Below are 17025 nucleotides of genomic sequence, written 5' to 3'. Positions count from 1 at the left end.
CGATTTTAATGTGAGACATCAATATCAATGGCACGAGTCCAGGGAAAAGCAGCACTGCTTAACCTGTTGTCTCTGCCCATCGGCATAAAAGCTTGAGGGAGGTAATCTATGCGATATCATGCAGAGGATAAGCCTTTAAATGTAATTGATGTAGCATGGTAAATATGCTCGAGGTCTTCAACATGTTCCAACAGTGCTCGGAACCCCTCTACCTCTATAAGAGGAGATGCTACAAAATGGTTGCCACTAAAGTGAACGGATCTAAACCAGGTAGCTACTATGAGACGGTGAAAAAGCAGTACAGCTTGTGTGCCTAGCCACCATGTGTATGAATATCTGGTTTGTGGTTGTCATGGCAAGTCTGAGGCGAGGTCACAAGGCTAGTTTTTTTCGAATGCTAGTCGTTCCTCCAGACGCATGTTAACATTTTGCAGCCAATGTCATCCATACCTTGCGTGTCACGTATGCATTGATTAACATGCGTTTTTTTATTCCAATAAAATTGAAAGTTTCAATGGTTTTTTATTTCAAGTGGATATGCGGAAGTGTTCTGGGTGTCAGTGGCCAAGTAAACCATTTTTTAATCTTACAATCAATTATGATTTCAAATACAAACCATGCTGAATAAAGACCCATGTAATAAAATCACTGCAAGTTATAACAAAACCTACCACACAAAAACTTGTCAGATCACAAATTCCCAATTTGCATGTAATAATGGTTGCTTTTATATAGCGCTTTTTCCAGCATATGCTGCTCAAAGCGCTTTACAATGCATTATTACCCCGGCAGACCTTATATCAATCTAGAACTTTCTGAGCCTCCTAGGAAGCATACAGTGCAAGCTGCCATTACAAGCGCTAGAGCACTAACATTCTAACAATATCTTTCACTGTCTATACCCAGGTACCCCTTTTACACTTGGGTGGAGTGAGGAAATTCATGTAAAAGTGTCTTTCCTAAGGACACAACGTCGGCCTTGCCGCGGCCAGGACTCGAACCCACGACCTTTCAGTCGAAAGTCTGACGGCCATTTACAAATCTGACAGATCATTAGCAAATGATGATGACTCGAGATTACAGAATGACCAAATAATTTAATATTCTTCATAATATACATACATACATATGCTATAAAGGCATTGTAATCACTGTAATCATAGAAACATAGTATGCAGTTTTATATCATTATAATCACATGTAACAGTCATCCAGACATTTGTGGAGTATTTCTGCATAAAGGAAAAGAAAGAAGACATGATACCCTACTCATTTACCATGGTTACCTAAAAAAAAAATTAAGATCATTTGGACCACAATGCCTTTGTATAAAACAAACATAACAGGTATTGAAAGAAAATAATAATATAAAATCCAGGGACTCATTCAACGGGGCAACAAATAAAACAAAAGCTAATGATCATTTATACACTAGGACACATGCCCCCTACGTACTTTTACACAATTACACACAAACACATCTAAAACTTATTGTTCTTCATTGTAAGTTGTAGTCTATTGAAATTTAAAAAAAAAAACAACAACAAAAACTATATATTAATTTGAAATGATTGCAGGAGAATACGTAAATCAATAATAATTATGTCTCCCTTTTTTTGTTTACTTTGGGGATGGATGCACAACGATCGTAGAAATTGTTAAACAAGTATCAAATGATCTTTGATGATTTTTACAATTTATGATTATCACCAATACAATTTCTAAGGGACATACAGTAATTTTTGAATACTGAGTTACATGTACATGCAATAAAATTGGCATGATATGAGGCAAAAAAAAAAACCAACCAAATTCTAAAAATTTTCTTATACATATATGCCCTACTGATGGACTATTTCTTGTCAATACAATTTTTAAGGGACACACAGTAATATTTGAATACTGCATTACATGCATACCATAACTAAATGTATTAAAGCCACACAAATCCTCTGCCAAAGGACTATAACTCTGCCAAAAGTTATGCAACTCAACCCATACAAGTACTTGACCTGCATGTTCTCATAATATATCTACATCCTAAATTTAAATTGAAGATATGACCGATATAAGAGAGTTGTTTGAAATCTTTCAAAGTCTAAATGGCTCAACTCTTCCAAAAATTATTCAAATAGTACCAAATACAAACTTGACCTGTATATTTTCAAAATTTCAATACAAAATGTCCATACATGACTGCATGACATGATGGAAACTATAAACTGTTTGAAATTTTTTAAGTCCACAGCTACAACTCTGTAAAAAAATTATTCAATTATAACCAAATAAGAACTTGACCTGGATATTCTCATTGATGATGTATTTATATACCAAATTTTAATTCAAAATGTCGACCCCATGGTTGTGACTGAATTTTTGTGAAAGTTTCAAAATCCAAGGGGCACAACTCTGTAAGTCATTCAACCGGTGCACATAAAGAATATAACCTGGATATTCTCATGATGTGTCTATATACCAAATTTCAGTTGAATAATGTGCCTCTATTGCAGAAATAATGAATAGAAATTGAATTATGATTTAAGGATTGAAATAAAGTAACACTATATGCCCCAACCATTTCATGGAGAGGGAATTAAACTTGGCATGGTGATACAAAAAAAATTACTATGAAGTTTTTTATACCTAAATTTCCTACCGATATTTGGCCTTCTTAATTTGAAAGTCATAATATTTCTACAATATGTTTAAGAAAATTCATTGTTATTGTAATGAGATGATGCGCCATGTCAATTGACAAACATAAGGATGTTGCACAATGCAATGCATTCTGTTCAACTGCCATCCGCAATTTTCTTCCCAAAGAAACCCCTAATTATAGCTTTCAAAACACTGTGAATAGAAAAAGTCATAAAATAACAGTTTCTAAAATATTTGTGATTTCCACATCTTAATGTAATATTGTATTAATCGAGATCAAAACCAAAGTTTGATGTACATACAAGTCGTTACTTTTTCAAAATTGAGGTAGGTCAAACTTTCTATGCCTTTGTACCCAGTGTACACAAGGTAATCCGGTGTTCACAGCAGAATTGGTCATTGAAGATCAGGTTCAATTACATGTTCAAAGGTGAACAACAGAAAAACATGCACTTCTCATATTACAAAGTGAATTTAGTAAAATGACAGAAAAAAATATGGTCATTTTCTCCATGGTAACTGCATGTTATTTCCCTAGTAACCTGCTGAATATGTTTTAACATGTGCACCGGCATTGTAGCTTACCCCGCGAGATTGTAAAAACATCCACTACATCGCCTCCATGTATTCCACATGCCATTTCGTAAAATACAGACCTTTATCAGCCATCGAAAACATCATCCCCCTTAATGCAAAATTTCTCCTACTTCAATACAGCAGAACATGCTTATAGCAAAGAGAGGGGGGGGGGGGGGGGGGGGGGGGGGGGGGGGCCAAGTTTGATTCGTTATAAATCCAGTAAATTCACAATATGTCTTAAAACTACAGTAAAACATGCTTATAGAGAAGTGTTGGGGATGAACAAGTTTGATTTGTTATAGAGACAATTCATTATACCCAATAAGTTCATAATATCTCTTAAAACTTCAGTAAAACATGCTTATAGTTAAGTGCTGGGGAAGAGCAAGTTTGAATGGTTATTTATAGACATAATTTGTTATATCCAGTAAGTTTATAAACATGTTTTAAAACTACAGGTAATAAAAATCACTTCACTGTATGGGTGAAATCCATTATAAGTGTGTTTGCTGTGACTGTGTTTTAATGTACATGATTTCAATCATCTTCCATCTAGTATTCAAACATTGTAGAAGAAAATGATCTAACTACCAAGTTACACGGAAGTGCACTCTTATCTTCGGGACAATCGTAGCTTTCTTAAATATATTTCATATAATATTCTACTCTGGCAATAAACACAGTATCTTACATACTAACTATTAAATTCAACAATATAGAGTTTTTTTCATTTCCGTCTCTACACCATAATGTGTATTTGTGTGTGTGCATGTCTGCATGTGCATTTTTAATTTACATAATAAGAAAGCCAACAAAATTCTGGTAACTTTTTAGTCATTTCATAATATTTGTATAATGATAGTGAAATCTTGCAACAAATCAAAATAAATATCAGAATTACTTTTATTTTCCTCCTACAAATTTCTCTAGCACTCTTTGGACAAACTATAGGTCAATATATATATATAGATATATTGTAAAACTTATAGTAACAAAAACTCTTAACAAAACAATCACATGATAAACAAATTTGGAATAAATTGCATGTAAAGTATACAGTATTTATAATTACATTATATTCACACAATCCCGTGTAATGACCCTATAAAACGATCTAAATCCATGTCATCTGACCAGTCTTTCACTCTTCAGCAAGATTTCAAAATGTAAAACTTTTACCTCCAAATCATTTAAAGTGGAACACTTTTTTAGTTTAAAATATCAAAATTATCCAATTACCTATTGGAATATTGCAAAGATGATGGCCTGAGACTTGGGCCCCGCTGATTATAATCGCGATTCAGATATCTCTAAATTGCGAAATAAAATGGCCAAGGATTAAGACCTGCTTATTTTTCTGTCAATTTAGAAGTCTCTATAAGCAATATAAACCAGAGCTGCTACAATGAATGTGTAGAATTGTAAAAAATGATTAAGTTAGGCCCGCCCTGCGTTAGCTGTCTGGATTGGGTGACGAGGATGTGGCTGACTTCTTAAAACTGTTAAGGTATTCATTCTGGGACTGGGCAATCACTTGAGCCATGATGTCATCCTCATCCATCCAATCAGAAAGACCTAGTGAAAGAAATGAAAAAAACAGCATCCAATCAGAAAGACTTGGTGAGAGATTAAAAATGCTGTCCAATTAGAAAGCCTTCAAAAAACAACATAGAAATACAAATGAGCAGAGAAATAAATAGTAAAGTTACAATTGAATCCGAGAACTCTGATATAGAAGATTACAGTATAACTGAACAGGCCCTTACCATACATATCAGAATTGTAGCAGTTCATTAAGGAAGAGGTTTCAATGAAGTTGGTTGTAGTCAGATCCTGTGCCCCTCCAGTTGCCCCCAGACTGTTGAAACTGTCTGACTCTAAATAAGAAAAGGCTGTAGTGAATGACTCTGACAACTCGGCTACAAGTATTTAAAAATCTTTAATTTTCCTAAGGGTCGTTGTTCCATTTGACTTCGTGGTATGAACATTCATATGAAATCGTGAGAAAAAAAAGAGTTACACTGACTAAAGATGTAGAGACTTCTCCCCATTTCATCACAAATCTCTTGATCTCAGGAACTGTCTTTTTTCCTCTCAAACCATGAAAACTTGACTCCATAAAAACATGCCAATCTAATTTTTCTTAAATATCTACAGGTACTCCTATAACTCCAGACATACTCCTGTCATAAAAACATGCCCTTTCTCTATTATAGTCACCAAAAAACGTGCTGACAGAAATTCTGGAAGTATCTCAAGACAGACACATGATACGATTTCTGAGAATAAATTCACTTTTTGCAAGTTACTGCTTCTGTTCCTGAACTCATTAACCAAAAAAAATCACAGCTCTAACATTCATACTAAACATCAAACAACAAGTTACAATATGGTACCAAGACCCAATTAGAAAATTAAGATTTTTTTTTTTACATCATGTCAACACAAACTGATTTGCATCACATAACAGACATCCGAACTCATCATCATCAGTATCATACCTTGAACATTATACCCGGAGCATTATACCTAGAGCATTATACCCAGAGCATTATACCCGGAGCATTATTCCTGGAACATTATATCCGGAGCATTATACCCCAAGCATTATACCTTGAACAATGTACCTGGAGCATTATACCTTGAACAATATACCTAGAGCATTACATCCGGAGCATTATACTTTGAAAATTATATCCAGAGCATTATACCTAAAACATTATACCCCAAGCATTATACCTGGAACATTATACAGTACCTGGAATATTATATCCAGAACATTATAAGTGGAACATTATACGTGGAACATTATACCTAGCACATGCTTCTATGATTCTGTTATGTGTCTGTCCCAGATTATTTACAGTATACTTACCACCCGGTGGATTATACCCTGAACACGTGGGTATAGGCGAGCTCTGTCCAGCCGACTCGGCCTGCTTTGGGCTGCTGGGGTTGCTCCGTATCGCGTCCAGTCGCTGGGGACTACTGCCCCCTGACCCAGGATTGCTCCTGTTTCTCGGTGATCTCCCCTGTGACAGGAGTTCAGGGGACCCCAGCTCTTTGTACAGGTTGTCCTTGGAAGAACTACAGGTAGCACTGGCTGACCGCGGCTAAAATTAGGACAGAAAATGGATGATATGGAGCATTTTAAAATGTTTACATTTGTGGTACAGTATTTCTTTGCTACATAAAAACACCAGAATAGCTTTAATATCTAATCAGTATACCTAAACAAAATAGCATCAATATCCAATTATGAATGTTAAAATAATGTGAAATCATTAGATTCTGCAGAGGGGGCTCACGTTTTGTGGATTTCATGGGTACCTCCACTCCAAGAATTTCATATCACAATGGACATCTATATTCACGAAATTATATTGCAGCAAAACTGTTGTTTTTTGGGAATAAAAAAAAATTGTCCCCCACAAATTTAAATGACTCCACAGTACAGGTACCAGTTTCATGCATCAAATTCCTAAAACTTTCAGTGCATGATACTCAAACAAACAAAAGTACTGAAAATTGGAGTCCCATCACCACTAGGCAACATTGAAGAGGATGGATTTTACATCAGTGTTACCTACCCACCAATGTCCAACTACCTTCCTTACAACTTAGCAGAGGATATCAAACATAATAAAATCTTATATATTATATATTGTGTACCTCAATTCACCCTAACACATTCAGACAAGACACTCTTTATAAGTGTGACCTGAATGTAAAGATATTGTGCATGGATAGCACTAATGCCATGAGAGTATATAGTCCTGGTAAACTCTCACCATCAGTGAAAGATAAATGTTTATCATGTGGGATGGAAGTTTTGTTTATTGAGATTTTGCTTTAAATTCCTGTGGTATTTAGGTCTTTTCTCTAATCCACTGTAGGTACAAAATGTACAATCAATAAGGTAAGTGTTTTAGTTACCAAGCTTTGTTGTCAAGCTTGATAAGCCACTGTTCATACCATTCATTTGCTACTTGTTCTATCTATTGAGCTCTGCTGGCGAGCGTGATTTTTGCTATTTTTGTGCCATTTTAAGTACGATTCAGGGACTGCTCGTTCTATTTACTGAGCTTTGCCGGCGTGGTTTTTGCTATTTTTGTGCCATTTTAAGTACGATTCAGGGACTGATCGTTCTACTTACTGAGCTTTGCCGGCGAGCGTGATTTTCGTTATCTTTGAGCCACTGTAAATATGATTCACGGGCAACTTGTTCTTCAATGGTTTCTTGAGTAACTTCCCAGTCAGTTTCTCTCAGCTTGTCTTCCAACATAGTCTGTCAAAAAATCTAAATAATTATCCCTGATTCATAATATTGTTGAAAAAAATTATTCTTTAACTTTAGGTGATATAACCTCCACATGTAAAGTGCTCTACTTTATAGCTCACATAATTCATAACTCTCATGCCACGCCTTAGTCCATGAAATTGGGAGATGTAGCGATATTTGTTTAAGATTAATAATTTCTACCATCTTCCGGGGATTAAATTAGTAACTGATCCACACCCTAAGAAGACTTCACAACCCTGTCAGAGACGCTGTGTGAAAACTTTTCTAACTTACATGAGTAATAATCAACTCTAGATACACAAAATTCCAATGACTGACAAAGGAAACACTCCACATCATCAAACAGATGTTTTACAAAAATAAACATGTCCTCAGCTTATCCCTGGTATTCAGTGTAATGGTGAAAAACACACTTCCAGGTACATTACCTCTTCAGAGTAAATAATTTAGTCCAGATCTTAAATACAAGTGCTGGTGAAGAATATGTTACCTATACTAACAAACACTCTAAATTTGTCCTGTTCCACCCTTCAAATATTGTTTAAAGCTGTCAAAGCTCAGTATGAATGTCATGTAAGTAAAATAAAACACCCTATCTACAGTATGCACTTATATATGACCTTTACTGATGACCTTAACCTACCTGCTCAATTTGGACGTCCTCCGATTGCCGGACAGCATCCCTCATTTGAACCTTGTCTGCAAGCTACACAACAGAGAAATTCTGTACAATTGACAAGATACTGGTGAAATTTTTTTTAAATACTGCAAACCAACTTTTATTCGTGTGTGAGAAAACTTTGTGTGTAATGAAGGCTTGATTACGAAAATTACTCTCTGTGAACCAGTTTACCACAGATGAATCGCGAAATAAAAGTTGGTTTTTGGTTACAGTAAGTATGAAAAATTATAAGCAATTTCAACAATTTTCAAATCTTGAGAGAGATTTAAAATGGGATATTAAATAGATTATCTAACTATAGTTTTATAGCATTGAGTTTTATGTAAGTAAAGGCATACTACACAATTTGGCATGAAATGATTACCCACAGAAACAAATGTACCAGAAAAACATACATAATACACCATTGACAAAGCTTACATGTATGAAGGATGTTTTTCTTAAGCCATGAGTTGTAGAACTTTACCGAAGGTAGTATCAGCCATCATAAACTGTGATATACTTTCTTTAGAATTGTATGAAAATAAGGTCCTTATTCAAAACTGTGACGGGAGCTCAATAAACAAACCAAGAGTTCTATGAGCAAATTATTTGCTCCCAATTGACTAATTTCATCAACCTGTAATTTTTTCAAACATCAAAGTAACTTAGGAAATTGTTGAGAATCAGAATGCTTGTAATACGCACATCTGCAATTGTTTACAAATGCCTTAACTAAAATCTGTGAAAGACAAACCATTTACTCGATTTCTAATACTTCCTCAAAAGTTACAAAGGTCGACAACGTGTAATTTTCTCAAAAATTTAAGAAAATTAAAATCCTTGCCATATGCATATCATCAATACCCATACACACACTCTGTAACATAAGATCCTGACTGGAAAGCTATAAAAGAAATCATGAACCCTTCATATAATTTTCAAATAAAGGGGCAAAACTCTTACAAGAGTGACCCACAAAAAAGCTACACAGCAAGTTTCTGCTTGATATAATACATAGAAATGAAAAATAGAAACAGAAAACCCTGAACAGCGGCGTTCTAAGTTTTAAGAACTTGTGCCCGATCCTTTGTCTTGAATACATTGACAATAAAATATGTTCAATTCAACAGACGTACAGACCAACAGACATCGTAGTACCATAATACATTCCATCTAAAGATGGGCATATAAAAACAGCAGCATGACATTATCATTGAATATTTTCTGTCCTCACCCCCGGCTGTAGTCCGGGAAGTCCCAGGCCAACACCAATAGTCGCCTTAAGTGGATCTACGATGGAGTTGTAATGAACATTTCCATGGTAACTGATTCTAATAGGTTCATTCTCAGTTTTATAAGGAGTATTAAATGTGTTTATCGGATCTACAATTCCAAAGACAACAACAGGAATTAGAAAGCATCAATGTCTTTAATCATCAAGAAAAAAAAATCAGAAGAAATATTTGTTCGGTAATTTATATATATAAATAATTAAGAAATGAAAGAAATATATTGAATTTGAATTTATTGAGAGATGTAAAGAGACATACCTATGCTATACTGATAGACCTCTACGGGACGATTAAACATCTCACTCATCGCCTGCATCTCTACATGGTTTCCATGGCAATTATCCATTTTCTTTCGATTTATATACGTAGTAAAATCCTCCGTGACATACTGGGAAAAGTAGTCACAGTTTTTTAACTGAAATCAAAAACAAAAATGCACTAGGATTGCTTTTAGATTTTCTTTTGCTGAACAAAAACAACATTTGAAACAAAGCTGTAAGAAATCCCTACAGTTTCAATTATTATTATTTTTTTTTTTTTACAATATATCAGCTTTATCAAATTGAATATTTTTTTTTATCATTAACACCATAATGAAGATCTTTGATGAGAAACCTTGAGATTGTTTACACAGAGACAAAGCAATCATTTATGGCTCTTGTGGTGCAAGACTGGTGATTAATAAGTACCACATACTGTAGACAGACAAGTGATTTGTAGCATGTACAGTATCATGTGAAGTATTTCATGCCATCCACAGAGAGACAAGAGATTTGTAACATGTATCATATCAAGTATTTCATGCCATCCACAGACAGACAAGTGATTTGTAACATGTATCATATCAAGTATTTCATGCCATCCACAGACAGACAAGTGATTTGTAACATGTATCATATCAAGTATTTCATGCCATCCACAGACAGACAAGAGATTTGTAACATGTATCATATCAAGTATTTCATGCCATCCACAGAGAGACAAGAGATTTGTAACATGTATCATATCAAGTATTTCATGCCATCCACAGAGAGACAAGAGATTTGTACGTACCATATAGTCCACGCAGTGTTTCCTGACAACGCCATGCATTTCCTGATCTCCGTAGATTTGGTCAGCTGTAACAGAAAAGTACTCTACGTGAAATATTCCACACATAGTCTATAGTATAATCAAACGATATAAAAAAGTACTCTACGTGAAATACTCCACACATTGTCTATAGTATAATCAAACGGTATAAAAAAGTACTCTACATGAAATACTCCACACATTGTCTATAGTATAATCAAACGGTATAAAAAAGTACTCTACATGAAATACTCCACACATTGTCTATAGTATAATCAAACAGTATAAAAAAGTACTCTACATGAAATACTCCACACATTGTCTATAGTATAATCAAACGGTATAAAAAAGTACTCTACATGAAATACTCCACACATAGTCTATAGTATAATCAAACGGTATAAAATCTTCCTTAACAACCTCGTTATGATAGGTTTGAAAGTTCATGTACACTGTACTGGGAGTATAACTATTACAAACTTATTTTTTAACCACTAGAATCCTAAAACCATTTCACTAATATGCATATGGTGACAGTGAATTCTGAATGCCTATGATCATACCAAATTCTGTTCTAGGGATGTGTGGTGCACCGCGATTGAATCATTCATACCATTTAATTCGATGCTCTGATTATAAATTATGGATTTTGGTTTGGTTTAGATTTTACATACACCAAAAACAACAAATATGGCGTCCATTTTATGTGCAGAACATTTGGCTTTTTATGCAACAGAGATATAAATCACTACTGTGCTAAGATTTAGCCATTTCACCACTTAGATACCAACAGAATATGGTTCGCTAGATCAGTGAAATTTATCTTTACATGACATATAACATTTCTGTTAGTGCTGGAGTGAAATCAACATCATAGATAATGACAAATCAAATGTTTAGACAGTTAATAAGAGAGAGCAGTAAATCAACATTAAAAGGAGAGATTTTCAAAGACTCTCAATTAATAGAATTGTTGAATTTTAACATATAAATGAAAACAATATCATATATATATATATATATACACACACACATTTTAGATTGACTATAGTTTTGTTTAATAATCCAAATATCATGCTGCACATTAACATTTTAACATTCTAATAGACTGTTTGTTTTCTTTTTTCTATCAAACTTATAATATAATGCAGTTATAAATAGATACGATGTTCACACAATGATGACATATAGATATATATATAAAACTTAAACAGAATTAAATTAAGTATGCTACTCATTAAAATTGTAAATTTTTGTGCTGTCATTAGATAACACGAACCCAACATGAACCGAATTGTGCTGTTCTGAATCAAAACTGAACTAAGCCTATCCCAGGCCCGATATTTACATGTAGCACCAGAAATGTAGCGGAATCAGGGCCAGAAACAGTTCTATAGATCTTAAATAAGTTTTTCCCCTACCTTTGATATAAAAGAAATAATAAATGCTTAATTTAAGATGGGTCAAATTGTTTATATGCAGCACCAGGCCCTTTTTGTGCAGTGCCATACCCCCCCCCCCCCCCTCCAAAAAAAAGTTGACAATTAAAAGTGGTGACATATGATTAAACTCAGATTCACCAAACAAAATTTGTGCATATCCAAAGGCTAACACAAATAATGACAAAGTAAATACTTAATTTAGAAAATAACACAGTAGCCTTTGAAAATTCATCACAGCATAAACAGGATAAAGTGTATATTTGATTCTTGGAATACCATGTTCCTTTAAGTCTAGTAAAAACACTACACAGTCTGTAATATCAAAATTGGAAATGCCTAAAAATGTTTTCTCATGCTCCCATTTTACAACTGAATTTAGTGTAGTTTGTACATTTATTTTGTGGGAGTTGTTGGTGACACATTCCAATAGTGAAACCTTCAAGTTTTTAATTTCTATACACTACCAATTTACAAGATAGTTTAAGTGATCTCCTGATGATAGATTCACTTTCACTTTCATTTTCTCGCATTCTTCAGTTTTTCTTTGATCTAGTATTGTGATGTTCAGTCTCATGAATCAAACAGGGAACCCGGGTATTGGACCCAATTTGCTATATATATGCAAAACTAACATTGTACAGTCTGGCCTTTCAGCATTTATGAATATATATTAAGGAGGAATGCTACACCAGAGAAATCTGATATGGATGAAAAGTGGAGGACATATACAGTATTTTGAAATTAAAAACTTTCAAAAATTTACTTTCTTTAGGGAAAAAAATATATGTAGTTTTAGTAGAAAGCAATCTGAAAAAAAATTTATAACCCCTGCTGGACTTCAACCCGCAATTTACAGTTCAGCAGTCAATGTGCTAACCTACTGAGCTACTCAGCTATGCAATTTAATCTGAAAGGAATACATTAATATTGCTGATATATATATTTTCATTTGATATGTTTAAAATGGAAGTCAGCCGATATGACAATGTTACGTAGACTACCTCCTTAAATGCTCTTACCAGACAGCCTCATGTCCTGAAGGTTTATATACATAACAAAGGCCACAAGTGGGCTCCTCCCATCTCAATGTCTCTAAACATACTGACAGCCTAAACAGATTCATTTCAACCTCTCAGGGTCTCTAAACATACTGACAGCCTAAACAGATTCATTTCAACCTCTCAGGGTCTCTAAACATACTGACAGCCTAAACAGATTCATTTCAACCTCTCAGGGTCTCTAAACATACTGACAGCCTAAACAGATTCATTTCAACCTCTCAGGGTCTCTAAACATACTGACAGCCTAAACAGATTCATTTCAACCTCTCAGGGTCTCTAAACATACTGACAGCCTAAACAGATTCATTTCAACCTCTCAGGGTCTCTAAACATACTGACAGCCCTAAACAGATTCATTTCAACCTCTCAATGTCTCTAAACATACTGACAGCCTAAACAGATTCATTTCAACCTCTCAGGGTCTCTAAACATACTGACAGCCCTAAACAGATTCATTTCAACCTCTCAGGGTCTCTAAACATACTGACAGCCTAAACAGATTCATTTCAACCTCTCAGGGTCTCTAAACATACTGACAGCCTAAACAGATTCATTTCAACCTCTCAGGGTCTCTAAACATACTGACAGCCCTAAACAGATTCATTTCAACCTCTCAGGGTCTCTAAACATACTGACAGCCTAAACAGATTCATTTCAACCTCTCAGGGTCTCTAAACATACTGACAGCCCTAAACAGATTCATTTCAACCTCTCAGGGTCTCTAAACATACTGACAGCCTAAACAGATTCATTTCAACCTCTCAATGTCTCTAAACATACTGACAGCCTAAACAGATTCATTTCAACCTCTCAGGGTCTCTAAACATACTGACAGCCTAAACAGATTCATTTCAACCTCTCAATGTCTCTAAACATACTGACAGCCTAAACAGATTCATTTCAACCTCTCAGGGTCTATAAACACACCAACAGCCCTAGAGAGATACACCCCCATCCTTTCAGGGTCTATAAACATACCAACAGCCCTGTCAGACATGCCCCGGCCATCCTAGACCTCTCAGGGTGACCCACTCTAAAAACATACCAACAGCCCTAAACAGACATGCCGAACCCTGTCCGGGTGACCCGGTCAATAAACATACCGACAGCCCTAAACAGACAAGCCCCATCCTCCCCCATCTTCTTGATGACCCATCCTTTCTTTTCCTTAAGTGTCTTCTCAAACCAAGCCTCCAGCTGAAAAATGCAAAACAAAAACTGAATCACAATCATGATAAATTATGACTATCAAGATCTTAACAACAAATTCAGATGACAACCATACTAAACAATCTTAAACTTGAATGTTAAACAACAATCATATCTAAAGATGTGTTCCTTGATCCTGATGAAATATAAAATAAAATATGCTTTGAAAATAAAAAGTCAGACACTGGTTTGTGCTTTGCAACTTGTCCTCAACATGCATATTCGATAGATTCCATGGACAATCACATGCTAAGATGTGACAGCAAATTTTGTACATGTATACATATCTCCAGGTCACCATATCATGTGACCCCAAAACTAATTTTGAAAGTATTTAAGTCTTTTAAGTGCTATCATGAAAATAGTGTTGTACATTTCATTGAAGTAATACCAAAAACCTTTTATTGCACTTTTTTTTTTTTTTTTTTTTTGGTGGTTGTGGTCGATGACATCACTCTATAGGTTGAGTCTCAGTATGTACTAATAATAGAGGTTTGTCAACATCTGTATTTCCAAATGAAAATGAAAATTGAAAAAAATAGAGAATCCTCATTTCAGTTGTAACAAAATTTTAACGATTCCTTCAAGGTAATGAGGAGAAGTATTGGATAAAGTAGGAAATTGAGCACACCTCCTCCACGTTGTCAGGGTGCTGGGGAGGGACATACTCGTCTCCACTGTTGTACCCCGTCTCTTCATACTCAGTAGAAGCCTGGTAATCGCGAGAAGTCACCGTGGCGGAGGCGTGAACACGGTGTTTCCGGGCGTGCGTCCTGTGGGGGGAGGAACGATGACGTCGTTTATTGTTAACTCCCTCGTGACCTTCAAAGGCTCCCCCCGGGTCGTGACTGGTCAGTTTCTCGTCCCTCGCCGTCGACGGAACCCAGCGGGTTGGGGAGTTTCGGGAACGTGTGGCTTTTTCGTGCCGAGCGTCCGTCGTGGCCTGGTGATGCTGGTGAGAATGCGTTGCATGTCCGCTCTGGTGCTCGTTAGATTCACACTCGGACTTCGAAGCCCCGGGTTTCTTTTTAGGTAGAATTGTCATTGTTACTAATTTGTCAGCAAATACTCTTGACTACACGTGTTAAAGTTCCCTATATCATATGACAAGGGAATGACAATTAACCCCTATTTGTCTACTAAATACACAACAAACGTTCGATAATAACACTTCCAACTTAAAAGAAAATGGCGACTGGTATTATGACGTCACGTTTTTATTTTGGTTTTTACCGGAAACTGATTTTCATAACAAAGGGACTTTATCAAAACCTTTATCAATTAGGGATGGAATCAAAGTATTGAAAATATTTTTTCTCTCATAAAATTATTTCTTAAGAGTTCATTTAATTAAGTCTACATCGTCATAAGGGCTGACTTCCTTTTAAAACATGGATGAAATTATAGATATCAGTAATATTTGTCTATTCATTTAAAAAAACCATCGCCTGAGTATCTCAGTGGGTTAGCATATATGTTATTAAAAAAGTATATAAATCAATCAGTTAAATTACACGGGGAAAAAAAGCATGTCGACTGCGGGTTCGAGTCCAACAGGGGTTTTAAAACATGTTTTTCAGTCCGGATTGCTTTCTACTAAAACTGCGGTTTTATTTTACTTAATAAAGTAAATTTGAAAGTTTTCAATTTCAAAATATTGTTGTACATATCCTCCACTTTTCATCCATACCAAATTTCTCTGGTGTAGCATACCTCCTTAAAAGAACATTATTGTGATTACCCAGAGCCGAACTCCCCTAATTATGTTTCAATGAAGAACCCTCCCACCCCGATGAATCAAATGGATGAGGAATTTTTATTTGAACCACTGGATGTTGATTTTCCTCACCGGCTAGCCACGGTTACTGAGTCCGGTAGTGCCAATCCTACCACACTTGACGTAGTGTAAACGGAGACAATATAGGCGTGGCTTGCGACAATGATTCCCTCCTGCTAAACTACTGAGTTGTTTTCTGAATCCTGGATATACAGAAAAGACCTTAGGTTATTTCATTCAGAAATAAGTGATTATCCGTGTCTATAAACTAAACTCGGCACCGTTTATATTGATATTATCAAGTATTTCAAAACAGCAATTAAGAAAAAGAGTAATAATTCTAATAATAATAATAATGATAAATAGGCCAAGTAATGATCACAGGCACCTGAAGTATGGATATTACTAACACCCCCCTCCTTTTAACATTTTTTTTTTTTTGGTGGCAATAATTTCTCTGAAATGTGTGAATCGGTGTCTATCTCATCCCCTTTTATTATACCGGTAGAAGGCCAATCTCTAACGCTTACATAAAGCGTGAAACGATTAGGCCTACATGAATCGAAAGAGGGATGAGATAGACCGGGAATTCACACATTTCAGAGAAGAAGAAAAAAGGGGGGGGGGGTAATATCCATACTTCAGGTGCCTGTGATAATGATACAAATACAAATACTTAATGGCACATGCCCAACATATCAAGGATGTTCATCAGTTTACTCAGTATTATAAGAACTTTACTGTAAATAGTACATAGGTTTATGATTATGTAATCTAGATTTATTTTCCCCACAGCATTTCTAGATAGAACATATTAGATGTATCTGGCCTGGATTTCACGAACAAAAATCTGAAGTTGAAGTCTGAGATTTTACAAATTTCTTTTTTAAAATTATCTATGATGGTTGTATTTTTGACATTTGAATAGAAAATGAATTTCATCTTCAGCTGCTCCAGTATTACAATATG

The 17025-nt window shown here is 35.2% G+C and overlaps 1 protein-coding gene across 1 annotated transcript; it reads right to left on the bottom strand.

Annotated features, from left to right (window-relative positions):
* Nucleotides 1-1077: 1077 nt before the first annotated feature.
* On the bottom strand, nucleotides 1078-15515 carry LOC125653402 (OTU domain-containing protein 5-B-like). Its single transcript, XM_048882842.2, has 10 exons — nucleotides 14911-15515; nucleotides 14174-14267; nucleotides 10550-10614; nucleotides 9755-9911; nucleotides 9439-9587; nucleotides 8184-8246; nucleotides 7394-7525; nucleotides 6113-6350; nucleotides 5004-5114; nucleotides 1078-4812 (listed from the first exon to the last, which is right to left on the bottom strand). The coding sequence occupies exons 1-10, from the start codon at nucleotides 15322-15324 to the stop codon at nucleotides 4691-4693; spliced, it is 1545 nt and encodes a 514-aa protein (XP_048738799.2). The 5' UTR covers nucleotides 15325-15515; the 3' UTR covers nucleotides 1078-4690.
* Nucleotides 15516-17025: the final 1510 nt, after the last annotated feature.

Source organism: Ostrea edulis, chromosome 7, assembly GCF_947568905.1.
Source record: "Ostrea edulis chromosome 7, xbOstEdul1.1, whole genome shotgun sequence".
Lineage (NCBI taxonomy): Eukaryota > Metazoa > Mollusca > Bivalvia > Ostreida > Ostreidae > Ostrea > Ostrea edulis.
The sequence above is the reverse complement of the archived record's forward strand: the minus strand, read 5'-3'. Positions and strand labels throughout refer to the sequence as shown.

Excerpts from the sequence above, each read along its gene's own strand:
- LOC125653402 (XM_048882842.2), bottom strand. The coding sequence starts at position 15,324 with ATGACAATTCTACCTAAAAAGAAACCCGGGGCTTCGAAGTCCGAGTGT. Across the intron at positions 8,247-9,438 it reads TTCCCGGACTACAGCCGGGG|CTTGCAGACAAGGTTCAAAT; the intron begins GTGAGGACAGAA and ends TCTGTTGTGTAG. Across the intron at positions 5,115-6,112 it reads AGGGTATAATCCACCGGGTG|AGTCAGACAGTTTCAACAGT; the intron begins GTAAGTATACTG and ends TTTCTTATTTAG.